The sequence below is a fragment of the Kryptolebias marmoratus genome, linkage group LG21, assembly GCF_001649575.2.
Source record: "Kryptolebias marmoratus isolate JLee-2015 linkage group LG21, ASM164957v2, whole genome shotgun sequence".
In the NCBI taxonomy this organism is placed as follows: domain Eukaryota; kingdom Metazoa; phylum Chordata; class Actinopteri; order Cyprinodontiformes; family Rivulidae; genus Kryptolebias; species Kryptolebias marmoratus.
The window spans coordinates 7,339,344-7,353,476 of NC_051450.1; the positions used below are offsets into that span (position 1 = coordinate 7,339,344).

The window sequence follows — 14,133 nt, forward strand, 5'->3', positions numbered from 1 at the left end:
GAGAAAACCACCACTGCTCCTATGACTTATTTGTTAACATTAGGACATTTAAAAAAATACACAAAGGAAAGGAATGCTGAATGTGATCACTTTAGACCTTTTCATTAATATCTTTAATGCAATCATTTTTAATAGGTATGTTTTGCATGAACATACATTACAAAAATGTCTGCTCTTTGTATAATAAACTGTTTTCTTACCTCCAATTCAATGATGGAGCCAGTGTCATAGAGGCTGACGTGTGACCGACAGTCACTCTTGACTTCGTTAAGAAGATTGAAATTGGGGCTCCGAGGGCTAGCAGAGGGTTTTAGGCTTTTAGGTCTTTCAGGCGGCAGAGTCAGTCCCTCTACACTGACAGACTGACTCAGAAGAGTGGTGGAGACGGAACTGGCTTTTGTTGAGTGACGAAATCTTTTGCGCTGAGCTGCCGGCCTGGGGCTGTTAGGTTTAGGGCTGAATGGCCGAGTGGGGCAACCAGCTGAGCCCTCGCAGGTTAGTGTGTGAGATCTGGGTCTAAATGGTGAATGGTGATAAATGTGTCTAGCTGATGAACAGAGATTCAGAGACGAAACAGGACTTGTGTGATTAGGCAGTTTTACTGACTCATCGTCTAAACTCAAAGGTGGGCCAGATGGACATAATGTGGAAGGCAGACTCTCGGGATGGTTTTCATTTTCAGTTCTTTGCAAAACTCCCTGCTTGGAATCAAAATCAGTGTGGCAATGGGTTCTGAGGGAGGAGGACAATCCTGGGCTAGTTATTCTGCCAAGCACTGGAAAGAAGATGAGGTCTCCATGGTCATCCTCAAATGGGATTTTGGTATTTTCACCCTCTGTCACTGAAAGAGATCTTTTCAGTTGGTCAACTTCCATGTTTTCCTTCATTTTTGACCAGAACTGTCTGTTTTTACCAGAGTCCATATCAGTGTTCACAGCAGCCTCCCCATCATTCTCCTCAGCTAACAAACGGGCCTCACACACGCTGGAGAACTGATGTGGCTGTGCAACGTGCATGCAGACGTTTGAACTGCTGTTGCCTTTGCTCTTCTCAAAGCCGTCCTCATGAGGTAAAATTATTTCTCTCAAAAGAAGGTTTTCTGAACTTACTCCGTTGTCCTCACCATTACATCCTTGGCTTACCAGCTCACAAACATGGTGAGTGCAGTGTGACGAGGGGAAGAAGCCACCATCCTCTTCATCTATCTTGTGATGCACCGGCAATAAGGCTTGGTCTCCTGTCTGTTTGACAATCTCACCTGTAACTAAAACCTCATCATCATCATCATTAACCTCAGAGTGGATCTTCTGCAACTCTTGTTCTGACAAAGTAATTGGTACCTCCTCGTTTTTGGCTGCCCTTGCGCCCTTCATCCTCTTTAGAGAAGGTGTTTTAGCAAATACAGAAAACACTGAGCCTTTATCTTCTTTCAGGCTGCCTTTTGATTTAGTTCTTTTGGTTATTTTCTCAACAAAGGTGAATCTTGTTGAAATACATTGTGGGTCTTTCATCTCATTGCAGCTGCTGGTAGTTGTGCTGTAAGACACTGCGCCTTCAGTTGTTTGTTTCCACGTCTCCTCAGTTCCACTGTGTAGGCTAGAGAACACCTCAAATTCCAGCTTTGATTCTGATGAGTTAGCTAATTTGCAGGGTAGGGTATGATCCACTGGATGGCTTAATTGGTGCTTCTCTTTTTTGAATTCAATGTTCATGTCTGAACTTGGAACTGACCTTAAAAAAGCATGGCGTTCAGGGTATTTTTCCATCTCAGGTACTGAGTCTTCACTCTTCCAGTGACATCTGTGATCGCCAGAAGGCAAGACAACCATATAATTTTCCTGGTGTTTTACTCTGTCCACCATACGGTCAAGGGCCACACCCTTGGGTACATCCATCAGTGAGTAGTTAGCTTTGCATTTGCGCTGAGCTCCATCTGACAAACCTTCAACAGTCTCCCCTCCCCACTCTCCTTTTATAGTAATTTTGGTGTTATTGTTGGAGTCTGAATGTGAGAGAGAGAATTTTAGGCCATGGGGTGGTTCAGGCAACTTCCCCTGCAACTGATGCTGCTCACTATGATCACCTGTTAATGTGGCAGTGGTTTGTAGTTTTGTATGTTGAACGGTGCCTTGAAATTCCGTACTGTTCTCTGCAATGAAAGGCGTTGACAATTTTCCTGTTTCACTAGGCTGAGGGTGTGTAAAACAGGTACCAGGATCACTGTCTGCTCTGTAAACATTTAGATCACTGCTCCCCAAACGTGTTGCTGACTGTGAATGATTATTTGAACTTACCACTTCCACAGTTCGTTTCTGGTCATGATAAACATGACTGCTCTCCTTTTTCTGTTCCTTTTTAGGCTGGAGATGAGAGCAGGGTGTTTCTTCTCTACAGCTGCCTGATAACAGAGGGGAGGGATCTTCTGCTTCAAGGGCACCAGAGAAAAACAGCAGATTATCTGAGAAGGAATTCTGAGTGAGAAATTCCTCAGGCCCCTTACCAGTGTCAGACTGGAATGGGACAAAGTCAGTTCCTGCTTCTAAAGGGTCAGACTTTGCCTTTGCCAAAGGCTTGCTCACAAACACAAACTGCCTATGAGTGTCCTTTCCTGTTGTGGCTCCTTCTTGATCCAAGTGATTAGCATAAATATCTCGGGTTTCATCTGAAAAGTGCCATGATTGAGATCTCATACTCTGAGGCTGTTTTTGACCTGACTGCCTCCTGGTGATTTCATCTCTGTCTGAGTCTCCTGATAGAATAGGTAAGGCCACAGTAGCAAAGGTATTGAATGGAAATGAGGCTGTTGTCTCTGTAGAAAACGTGATGGCTGAACCAGTTTTATTAAGTGTCCCCAGTGGATTCACTCTTTGTGCTGAAATACATGCCAACTGGTCCTCCTGGAAGCAGACACCCAACCCCCAGTTATTATCCTGACAATTTGGGATCTGATAGTAGGCCTCTGGTAACTCTCTGCCAGGGCTTTCATCACCCAGAGCGTGGGAGCAGACAGTATCCTCGGCCTGTGCCACTGCATTGATCCGTGCGTGAGGTGGGTCTCTGTGTTCTGACGTTGCGTTTTGTGATGCACTTTGTGTTTTTGTGTCAGGTTTTTCAGAGACAGTTGGACTTGCTGCAGCAACTTCTTGAATTACCTGGAGGTTTGTGTCATTTTTCTTACACTTCATTCCATCAGTGTAATGGCTAACAGCTGTGTACCTACAGTCATTACATGTACTTCTAATTTTGCAATGTGATGTATGTCTGCAACGTTTATCGTTATCATTATTGAAGCTGTTGCGTCTTTTCAAAACGGAGTAAGTGATAAGGAGTTCAGGAGGGTGTATCTCCTTATCCTGTACATTACAGATTTGAAACTTTTGACTGTCTTGTACTGTTTTACTTTCGATATATGTGCTTCTAGTGAGCGGCCATGTTTTGTGTTTGTATGTGCTTTGCTGTTTTGTTGCCAGAACTTTGCCCACTAATGGATCTCTTTCTGTAGGGTACCTTTCTGAGTCATTAAAATCATTCAGATGATTGGGATCGCTGGTTTCAGGCTGAACACTCTGCTTAACTTCCTGAGGGTTAAAAAGATTATTTGCATCACATATATCTGCGTTTTGCTGGCTTTTTTCCTCTAATTTACACGGCCCTGTGCTGCTCTTGTGTGTAAATACAGGGGATATATTTGATTGCTTCTGGCACAAATCTTCTGGATTCTGCGATCGGGGTTGGATTTCAACTGAGCACACCTCCCTGGTGCTGAACTTCAGTGAAATATTAGGTCCCATTTTTTTGTCTTGGCTTGTGCTTCTGCTGCTGCTGGATTGTGAAGTGCAAATCTCTGCTGCCTCTCTGCGGCCATGTTTGGCTGACACTGACTCCCTTCGTCGAGCTTTAGTGTGTGCAGCGCAGAAGACGCCACTTCCTCTTGCTTCCCAGGCAATATAAGGGTCCTCCACTTCCAGAAGAGCATCAGGAGAGTCTTTGTCAGAACTAAAATCAGATGTTTCACCTCCCTCTAGGTTTCTCTCACACCAATCCAGTGAGTTAGCAGCCAAACTCCCCTCCTCTAAAGCAATCACGTCAGAGATGTTGGGTGACTCTCCAAGGGCCTCGTGTGGCTGTAGAGAAGACAACATTGAGATCAAAATCAGCCCAGGAACTATGAAAAAGGTATAGCACAAAGCTTTTAGCAATATTATGGCTCATAAGCACAGCTATACAAAACAAGAATAAGTCAAATTACACTCCTGTATGACATTACACTGCAAAGAAATTTCATTGCTGTAAGCATATAATTATCCATCCAACCATTATCTATACTTGCTTGATCCTGTTCAGAGTCATGGGAAGCTGTTAACAAGCTTTAGTAGTCAACAGGCGAGAGGTGGGGTACACCCTGAACAGATCACCAGTTCCTCACAGGACCACATGTGGGGTTTGGTCTGTTAAGGGTCTGTTTTCACCTCCGTGCGCTCTAGTGCCGAAAAACTGATGCTAATTCAGCACCACCTCTTTGCTGGTGAGAGCAAAGAACCACATGTATGAGGTGCAAGGGGCAGGCTCATGGAGACCATTAACCAATCAAAATGTTGTGAGCGCCATCTACATGTATATATATGTAGTTTTACTTTCACTTTAAGTTGTTGAGTTACACACAGAATTTCAACAGGATCCCTAAACGGCAGCTGGTGATTAAAGAGTTGAAAACGTTTGAAAATGGAGTTTCAAACAGTGTTTATGAATTCAAACAGAGACTGTGAAAGCAGCTACAATGCCATCTAGCTGACAATTAAACACATACAACCCCCCACACACACACACACACACACACACACACACACACACAAATTGCAGGAAGATGAAATACAGTAATAAGATGTTATTCCCCTGCTAATTTAACTTATTCAGTTTTTACATTAATACATGACATGTTTCCTGAGAATTCCTTTTCCAAAACAGTGTATATAGTGGGTTATGTTTTACTGATAGATGGGACTTTACAAAAGAGACAAAAGAGAAAAAAGCAGAAATACACAAAAAAAATGTAAAAAATAAATAGAAAACATGACCCTGAAACCAAACCATGGATGTTGCATATCGGTCTATTGCTAGGTAATACTATATTCCTGATTTCCACAGTGCATCCTTTTTTTTGCAGATGATTGCAAGAAGGGGGTTTTTCAAACATAATTTATTTTCTAACACAGTAAGGTATTCATGACTTCAGTATGATACATTGTCATAAAAACACTGTCCACTGTAAAACATTTGTGAAATTTTAGAAGACTGGGCCGTTTTAGGTGAAGGAAAATTTGCTCCGGTTTTCGAGCCATTCTGAGCGTCAGTAATCAAACTGATCCCTGTTTAAGTCAGACGCTATTAGTCACTCTAAGAAAACACATGGAAGTCTCCTTATTTCAATGCACAGATTCCTTGGGATTTTTGCGTAAATGCACACAAAGCCACATGAGCTCACAGAGTCTACAGCAGGACTTTCTACTTACTTTCAACATCCACAGTGCATCAGTTGTATTCAGCACCAGCCCACAAATGTGAGTCGCAAACCAGCTCAGCACTGATCCCATGGTGGCCCTTACTAAGACACCTTGCGGGGTCTCCGTCCAAGAACTACATCTCAGTAGGTTTCTCCATGACTCCTTTTTCCTCGTCTGTTTTTCCTCAACGGTAGGTCTTAAATGTACAGATCCAACTGTTTGTTCGTCAGGGTGCAGTGGCTGGTTTTTATATAAAAACGACAGCAAAACTGTGCACAAAGAACAAAAGAGGCTTCTCTTTCCCAACGTGGTCCTATAGAAGCCAGGGCTTAATCCAGCCTCAAAGCAGCATGTACACAGTGATCTCTACATAACAAGGAAAGACACTAAGAAGCCCTGCTATAAATACAGAGTTGCAGCTTTAGGTACTTCAGGGTGACTGTTTACTCATGCAGGTTGGAATTACACAAGAACAAAACACCTAAATGCAGGCTAAATTAAGCAACACTGGGAAACAAATCAGTTCAGTTCAGCTCATTTAAAAAAGCGCCAATTCAAACACTAAAAAAAACAAAACAAGTCCGAATCATAAATCCAACTCAGATCCAGATTCAAATTCAATTGCAGTTAATTCAGTTCCTATAAAACAATACATTCACATGGAGGGCATAATGAAATGTCAGTTAGTAAAAATCATCTAACAAAGCCAGCATATTGCATTCAATCTTCACTTCAATGCAGTCTCCCAACCTGAGCAGCACGGAGGCGACAGAGGAAAGGAAGGACTCCTTCTTAACAGGAGGAAGCCTCCAGCAGAACCAGAACCAGGACTAGAACCAGGCTCAGAGGACTGATGACAAACAGAAACATGCGTTTTAGGGTCAATCAACGGAAAAAACTAATTAACAACTAGTGACTGTCACAACCCAGCTGGTGCCTTTGGGGTGGCTGTGGATCTGTGTTCAGAGCAGTTGTCCTCCATTGACAGAGGCTGCCAGTTTGCAGTCACATGTCAAAGTGTCTTTGGGCAAGACATTGAAGCCCTCATTGCTGCTGATGTGCCCCAATGGTGTATGAATGGGATCTAAATCACTGATTAGACTCTATAGAATGATTAATTCAGATTAGCTTTGTAGAGACGTAGTAGAGTGGTGTATGAATGTGTGTGTGGATGGGTAAATGAGGGCAGATTGTGTTGTACAGTCGCCTGATTGGCTAGAAAGGCGCTAAATAAGTAAAGTCTATCATTTACTGTGTGGGGTTTTAGATGTTTTCACTATTCAAGGAAAAATTATGTCTTGGTCACTTGGTGTCTAAAGTACCTAAACATGAATCTGATGCCTTTTTCTGTTAAAGTAAAGTGTTAGACTACTGCAAAGTGTTTTATTACACATTTTTGTCTAGTATCTTGGCACAAAAAAAACCATGCCAATTTTACAGCACAGCGTACAGCTCAATAGACAATAGAGCACTGGTACATTGAACAATGTAGACAAACTTCACAAAATAGAAAAAAGCAATAGAGATCAATGAGATTCTGGTAAAACAGAAAAAAAACAGTTTTCTCAGCAGAAACATTCAAAATTTAAATGGATCACAGAAAATTGGACTTTCTATGATTGAACATTTTTGTGATCTTTCATGGTTTTTACACAATCACAGTTGAAGTTGAATGATTTTTACTGATTTTTCCACAGAATGTTCAACTTAAAGAGTTGAAAGTGTTACACGCCAACTCACTGTTTGTTTAAGGCTTCCTTTTTAGTCTGTGTTCCTGTCTGCCTCTCATTACCTTGGCAGTCAGGGAATGACAGACCCAGGTGTGTGGTTACCACAGTGATCATAATGAGCCACTGGCAGCAGCTTTAATATTTGTTTTATCTTGGTAGGCATTTTGAGCTCAGATTATTACAAAGTTTCTGTATGTTGGAATTTTAAGCAGCAGCTGAATTGAACTCTTCAACTGTTACTAAAACAATTCTAGTTTTGTTTTTACCCTTTTTAATTTAAAACTGCTTCAACCAGAATATTAGTGACACAGAACTTGGAATAGTTTTTTAGTCCTGTTCCAAAGAAAATAATCTATCTGTCTGATTTAAAGTAATTATCAAACTGGAAATGAAAGGAGGGCTGTTATGTTTATTTCTTTTTGCCATCCCAACTGCTACCAGCTGTTTATATGAAGCAAATTATTTCCGTTTACAGAATAGTCATTGCTACTTTTTTTAATTAACTGGAGTTCAGCATTTAAAGAAGCTTAAAGGCTTAGCAGAGCTCCCTTTGGAGCAGATAGTAGAGTCGCTGACTGAGGCACCACACCGACTCCTCGCTACAGTCATTAAGTCAACACATGGTCCTGGACGAATCCCACATAGCAGCCTACTCACACCTGAACGAGCTGCAAAACAGAAAATTCTCTTCAGGTTACGGTCCAAGGTGAATGAGCAGAACCATGCAACCATCCATCCATCCCAGACACACACACCACCCCCCCTCTCTACAGCAACACTCTCCAGCTCTTCTGGGGAGATCCCAAAGTGTTCCCAGGCTAGAGGGGATACACACACCCCTCTAAAGGTACTGAAACAATTAGACTTAAAACAAATTCAAGTGAATAAAACTGAATGTCTAGTTGTAAATCCTTTGCTGCAATAACTACATCAATCCTTCAATCCACCTTCTTCACCAAACTTTAACTTCTGTGATGCTTTTCCAGGTTTTCCAGGTTTTCCAGGTTTTGGGAGGTTAGTTCCTTCAGTCTGTTCTTTAGCAGGCATGTTGCATCTCTCTATGGTTTCAGCCTGGATGTGGACATTCCACCTCCTGTCCCTGATGAACTCCTTTGTTTCTTTGGCAGTGTGTGTTTTGGGCCATTATGCTGCCTGTCAATCTCTTTCTTTAAACTGTCAGAGAAAATAGTTCTGTTAACTGCAGAACACTCCTTTGCCTTTCCATCACTTTCCTCTTTGCCTCATCAGTCCAGAAAACTTTGACTTTCTTTAAGGTTCGTCTCTGTACTTTTTTTTTTTTTTTGGCAAATTCCAGTCTGTCCTTTCTGTTCTTCTGGCTAATGAGGGGTTTGCATCTTTGACGCAGCCTCTGTACTTTTTTTTTATGCCGTCTTCTGGGAGCAGTAGATGGCGATCCCTTCACTCCTGCCCTCCGGAAGTTGTTGCTGATGTCACTAAAAGTTGTTTTAGGCTTCTTCTTCGAAGCGCTTACACTGTTTCTGTCGCCAACTGCTGACGTTTTCCTCGGCCTTCCTATTTGATGTCTGTGACTGCAGCAGTTTCTTCCTTTTTCCGGACATCCCAGAGGGTTGGAATGGTCATGGCCAGTGTTGGTGCAACGGCTCTGATTGATTTTTTCCCTCTTCCCTCAGCTTAACAGTTGCTTGTTTTTCACCCATAGTTTTTTTTGGTTTTCATGTTAGCTCCCCCTCTAAATGCAGTCTGCACAGGTAAACCCCAAATCTGAAACCGACAGGAGACATTCAGGACTATTTTTCTATACAGTGTTCAAACTTGACAATGATTAGTGGTCGACTAGTGTTCTTTTCTCGGTCTGAGACAAGGAATGTGACAAGTTATGTTGTTGTCCGTTTCTATGGGTAAGAGTGGACATAAACCTCTTGACTGATTTAGCAGAATCATCTGGAGTTTTTCAAGAATGCCAAACAAAACAAAATACTCTCTCGTGCTTCATGACTACATCTAAAGTATTCTTTCATTATTTTGTTTTTAATGATGACAGAGTTGAGATGGGTGCTAATTCAGTTAATGGCATGGCATTTTTCTTTTCATTACATTTGAATGGTTGTTAAAACACTGCTTGTCTTTCAGTTATAAAACAATAGAGGGGTTATAATAAAAGCTTTATTAAAGTTTTATTTATTAATTTTCTCTGAAAGAGCACCAAGAAAAAAAGAGCACCTGTTTAGGAAAGATCTGAACACTGATTAAAAGAGAATGACCCAGACAAACACACCTACTTCTTTTCATATCTTTGAAACTTCCTCATTTTTTTCTTTTCCACAACTACTACTTGTCTAAACCTGACCTCATCTAACTTAAAAAAAAATATATGAATTTTACATCAAAATGTGACTAAAAGATTTCAGTTTCCATAACCTGAACTGTGCCTGGAGCACAAACTGAAATGGGTAAAGGTGAATTTTTGGGCCCATGACGACCTCTAGTGGCCATGAAAGATGTTAAACATGTACAGCAACAAATCAGATTATTAAAGCAGGCACTACTAAACTCGTATTATCATCATTTGATTAACACTGCTGTCCTGTTCCTGTTCTGGGTGTAAATCTACAAATGTTCATACAAACCTTTTACGGTCATGATCATGCCAAATGCTTTTTTTTCACCTATTTCAACCAAGCAATAACCCCCAGAAACACACAGAATTGTTGTTAGTGGGGAGGCACACTCTAACAGGTCGTGGACAGCAAGGACATCTGTGTGTTTGTTTGCCTGTTAGCGAAAGAGCTCTTGAACCACTGCGCAAATTTTGATGAAACGTCCACCTAAAAGTGATTAACCTTTGGAGCCAAGAAGACCCAAGATGGCTGCCGACTGACCTTACATGGTGGCAGGCAATAAAGTCCTGCTGCCTGATGCCTAAACTGAAGAGAGCAGGTCATGCCAGGCAGGAAAAAGTCATGTCATAAGAAAAAAAAAACTACTCTCAGCTAAAAACTAAATGGTAATTATGTGTAGTTGGTGCAAACAGAAAAATAGTGAGTTTACTTTGTACGCCAGAATCCACAATCATAGACTATTCACAAAAATCATGTTTACACTGTTTAATTTACATTATTTGTAATCATATGAAAGAATATGTACTTAGTTGGCTATTTCTGTTACCAGAGCAATAATTTAGGACGACTAACATATTCATTTCTGCTGATCATAATTGTTAAATTTCTGTGGTTACCTAAACGTAACACTGAACGTAGCCCCGCCCCCTGACTCCACCTCAGCTTTATTGAGGCGATGACAGATTGCAGTAAGTCAGAGACAAAACAACACTTTGTCTCCATTTGGTCGCAGCAGTTGTCCTCTGAATCACTCAGGAACGACACATTAAAATTATCTTTTTATTTTTTATTTTCTGTCAGTAAACAAACGTCTGGGTCATGTTTCATTTAGCTGGTTTAGCTGTTGGAGTAAAACTGTCAGACTCCTTCCAGAGCAGCTCAGACCTTAGGCTGCGTTCTCACTGCAGGGCTCAATGCTCGATTACCAATTTTTGCTCAAATCCAATTTCTTTTTTTTTTTTTTTTGCGTGGTCATCCACATTACATTTTAAATGGGACCCCCATCAGGCTCCAGTGTGAACAGGCTCCAGTTCCTGACATGACCCACATGAGCAGAAGAAGATCTGACGTCACACAGAAGGAAATATGGATGCTGTGTGTGTAATGATTCTGAAGTTGCTGTCCAATCAGGGATAACCGTACATTCAAATGGTAAAAGACAAAAGAAGAAGGAGAAGAAAAGAAGCACAAATATTAATGGTGAGCTTTTTTTTTTTTTTGGAGCTGTGGCTGCTGCCTCTGTGCAGAGGCATGTGTGGATGAAGAGTCAGAGCCAAGAGTGGTGGGACATTAACACGAGGGACCTCCGTTCTTACATCCAACATGAACGTTCACACTGCGGTCCCTTTGAAAAGCACCAGATATTTATCCGGTTCAATATCACATACTGAAAAGACCTCAGTCGGACATGAAATAAAATCTGATTTATTGCGTTCACACTGCCATGAAAAAAATCTGATATGTGTCGAATAGGGGGGCAGAAAAATCAGAATTGGGTGGCATTCGCCTGCAGTGTGAACGTAGCCCGAGTTTGTTGTTCATTGTTTCAGATTTTATGGAGAATATGTGCTTTTTATAAACTGGGAGGAAGTTCTGGCTGAAATTTTACGTGACTCCAAAGTCAGACTAAATTTTAGAAATGTAAAAAGCTGTTCACAGCCTGTGTGTTTTATAATAATGTAAAATAAGAATCGATTTAGCAGCCTTTTCTATCATTCTTATGTTTTATTTTTTTCCTTTAAGGGAACAGATAATACAGAAACACAAGAGGAAATATGGTTATAAGGTCTGAATCACATTTTTAAATAGCTTTTTGAACAAAGTCGTACCTAAAATGCCGCATGAGCTCATTGTTGTAGTTGAGTGACCTAAAATAATATGTTACTCTTTCCCACTTTGGTAGTTTTTTTTTTAAAATAAACTACCAAATGCATGATAATTTCAACTCAACCATAGAAACAAGGTCAAACTTCTGAAAAGTGAGTCAATAGTGCTGCACTGGAAAATCCTCTGAGGGACATTTGTACTTCCAGAACAAGAAGGGAATCAGACCTGATCCTGTCAGGTTATTTTGACTCTCGGTTCAGATGCTCCGATTGGACCATTTTTGATTTCTGAGCTCAGGACGGACAGGAAGGATTATTATTTATTACTTATTTCTAAGACAACAGGGCCTCTTACACCCTCCTGTACTTTGGACCTCTAAAACCATGCCTTACATGACTAATCATCAAAAGTATCACCACAAAAACTTTAAATTTTCCGATAAATACGCCTCGAACTCTAAAACACACACACTCACACGATACCTATTTTCACCTTCTCTGTGTTCAGCTCCCAGTTCCTTCTTCTGTTTGTTTCTTTGCGTCTAACAGAAAACCCGAGCTTCATGGAGAGCTTTCCTCCTGACGGTTTGGAGACGCCTCCCACAGCCAGCCTCGGGGGAATGTGGACGTGGGTGCTGCACACACATTAGTGTGTCCACTGTGCCTCTTCTCTCTCTTTCTCTCTCTCTCTCTCACACACACAGCATCTGAAACATTGTATGAATGATGCCACACACACACACACATAAACAACACAGCTCATTCTTTCTATTCAGCCCTTACCTCACCACACCCAGGACTACAGTTTCTCTCTGGTTCTTCTGCCTTTAGATGCCAGAATCCAAACAGCAAAAGTCCCAAACCGTCTGAGGTTTTCATGGAGGCAAAACGGGACATCTTGGAACTGACTTGTGCCGACTGGAAGCTGAACAAAGCAGTTGAAACAGCTGGTTGGACAGACTGACTAAGCTTGTCTTCGCCCTCTGTCCAGCTGAAATCTAGCTCCCTCCTCTTCATCATTTCGTCCCTCTGTGGCCCTCCTTCCCTCTGAGGCAGTCTGTGGCCCTATGTCCCTCTGAGGTCCTCTGTCCATCTGAGGCCCTCTGTCCCTCTGAGGCCCTCCTCTGTCCCTCTGAGGTCCTCTGAGGCTCTCTGTCCCTCTGAGGCCCTCTGTCCCTCTGAGGTCCTCTGTCCCTCTGAGGCCCTCTGTCCCTCTGAGGTCCTCTGTCCCTCTGAGCATGAGCATAGATTAGTCGCAAATGTATTCATAAAGGCGTACAAGATTAGTGAATTGCGTACCACAATATTCACAACAGTTTCAAACTGCACAAGTAGGAATATGCTACACCATGTGTGTCAAACTGAAGGCCCGCGGGCCAGATCCGGCCCTTGGTAACATTTTATCTGGCCCTCCAGTCTGTGATAGATCAGTTTCTGTCACTTCTCTTTTTGCTTAGAAAACTGAGCCTATTTAGCCTTCTTGTGACAGTTACTTTGAGGCCAAGAAAACAAGTTTTAATTTCTCAGTGATCTTTGATTCTGACGTGGAAAGAGTCAAACGAGGCTGATCGAACTCTTGTTGATAAACAGTAACAGAGTCTGCTTTAATGTATCTTTTTTAGTTTTTTTTTTTTTTTTCAAAGTTAAATGATCGTAGCTACAGTATATCAGCAGATTTTTTTTTTGTCCTTTTAGTTTTAATGGAGAAAAATTCATGGGAAGTCTTAAAAAAAGAATGCTAATGATGTGTTTTTTTAGGTCTTTTGTTCATTAAAGTCTGTTTGCTGTAAATTCTGTATAATATGTAATGAGGAGAAGGTGTTTGATATTTCTATAGGAATGATTTGACACATTTAATCTAAAATCAGGGTTAATTTGTGTATTTTTGCAATGAAATATTCATTGAGATCGGCCCTTGGCTAGGACTAAGTTTTTAATTTTGGCCCCCTTGTGTTTCTGAGCTTGACACTCCTGCACTACACGTACAAACTGACAAATGCATGTGCACGAATCGCCTGCTGCAGGTGAATCAGCTCAGCTTGCCTGTCTGTGTGACTTTGGAGGCTTTTTCACACTCCAGGCTCAGAAATGTAATGCTGCGTTCAAGGCTGGTGAAAAGCTGGGACATCTGGACCTCAGGTTATTAGAAACTACGTATTCCTGACTCACCGCAGTAGCTCATAACCCCTACTAGTGCTGGGCGATATAACGATACATATCGTTGGGACGATAGAAAGGTGTCTATCGTGATATATTTTCTTCTATAGTTTCTGTTGTTTCTATCATAATTGTATCAATGATTCATGTAAATATTTCATAACGTAGGCTACGACGAATGTATTAGTGTTTTCACTTTGCATAAATTCAGTTTATATAAGTGATAAATAAGAAGAAAAAATAACTATTTTGCAAAGAACCTCCGTTTTGCGACATGACGCTGCTTTACGTGTGGGTTTGCGACACGCTTTACGGCAGC

At 41.4% G+C, this 14,133-nt stretch overlaps 1 protein-coding gene across 5 annotated transcripts in view; it reads right to left on the reverse strand.

Moving 5' to 3' along the window:
* Positions 1 to 14,133, reverse strand: part of arhgef4 (Rho guanine nucleotide exchange factor (GEF) 4) — an 89,217-nt gene that overhangs the window by 55,333 nt on the left and 19,751 nt on the right. For 3 of the 5 annotated variants that reach the window (XM_017414090.3, XM_017414089.3, XM_017414093.3), the window contains exon 3: positions 201 to 4,124. The exons of 1 other annotated variant lie outside the window; for it this stretch is intronic. In XM_017414090.3, coding sequence (XP_017269579.1) covers positions 201 to 4,124 — 3,924 coding nt within the window. Of the gene's footprint in view, positions 1 to 200; positions 4,125 to 5,510; positions 5,744 to 14,133 lie in introns of those variants that run through there. One more of the 5 variants, XM_017414091.3, reaches the window with a different exon arrangement.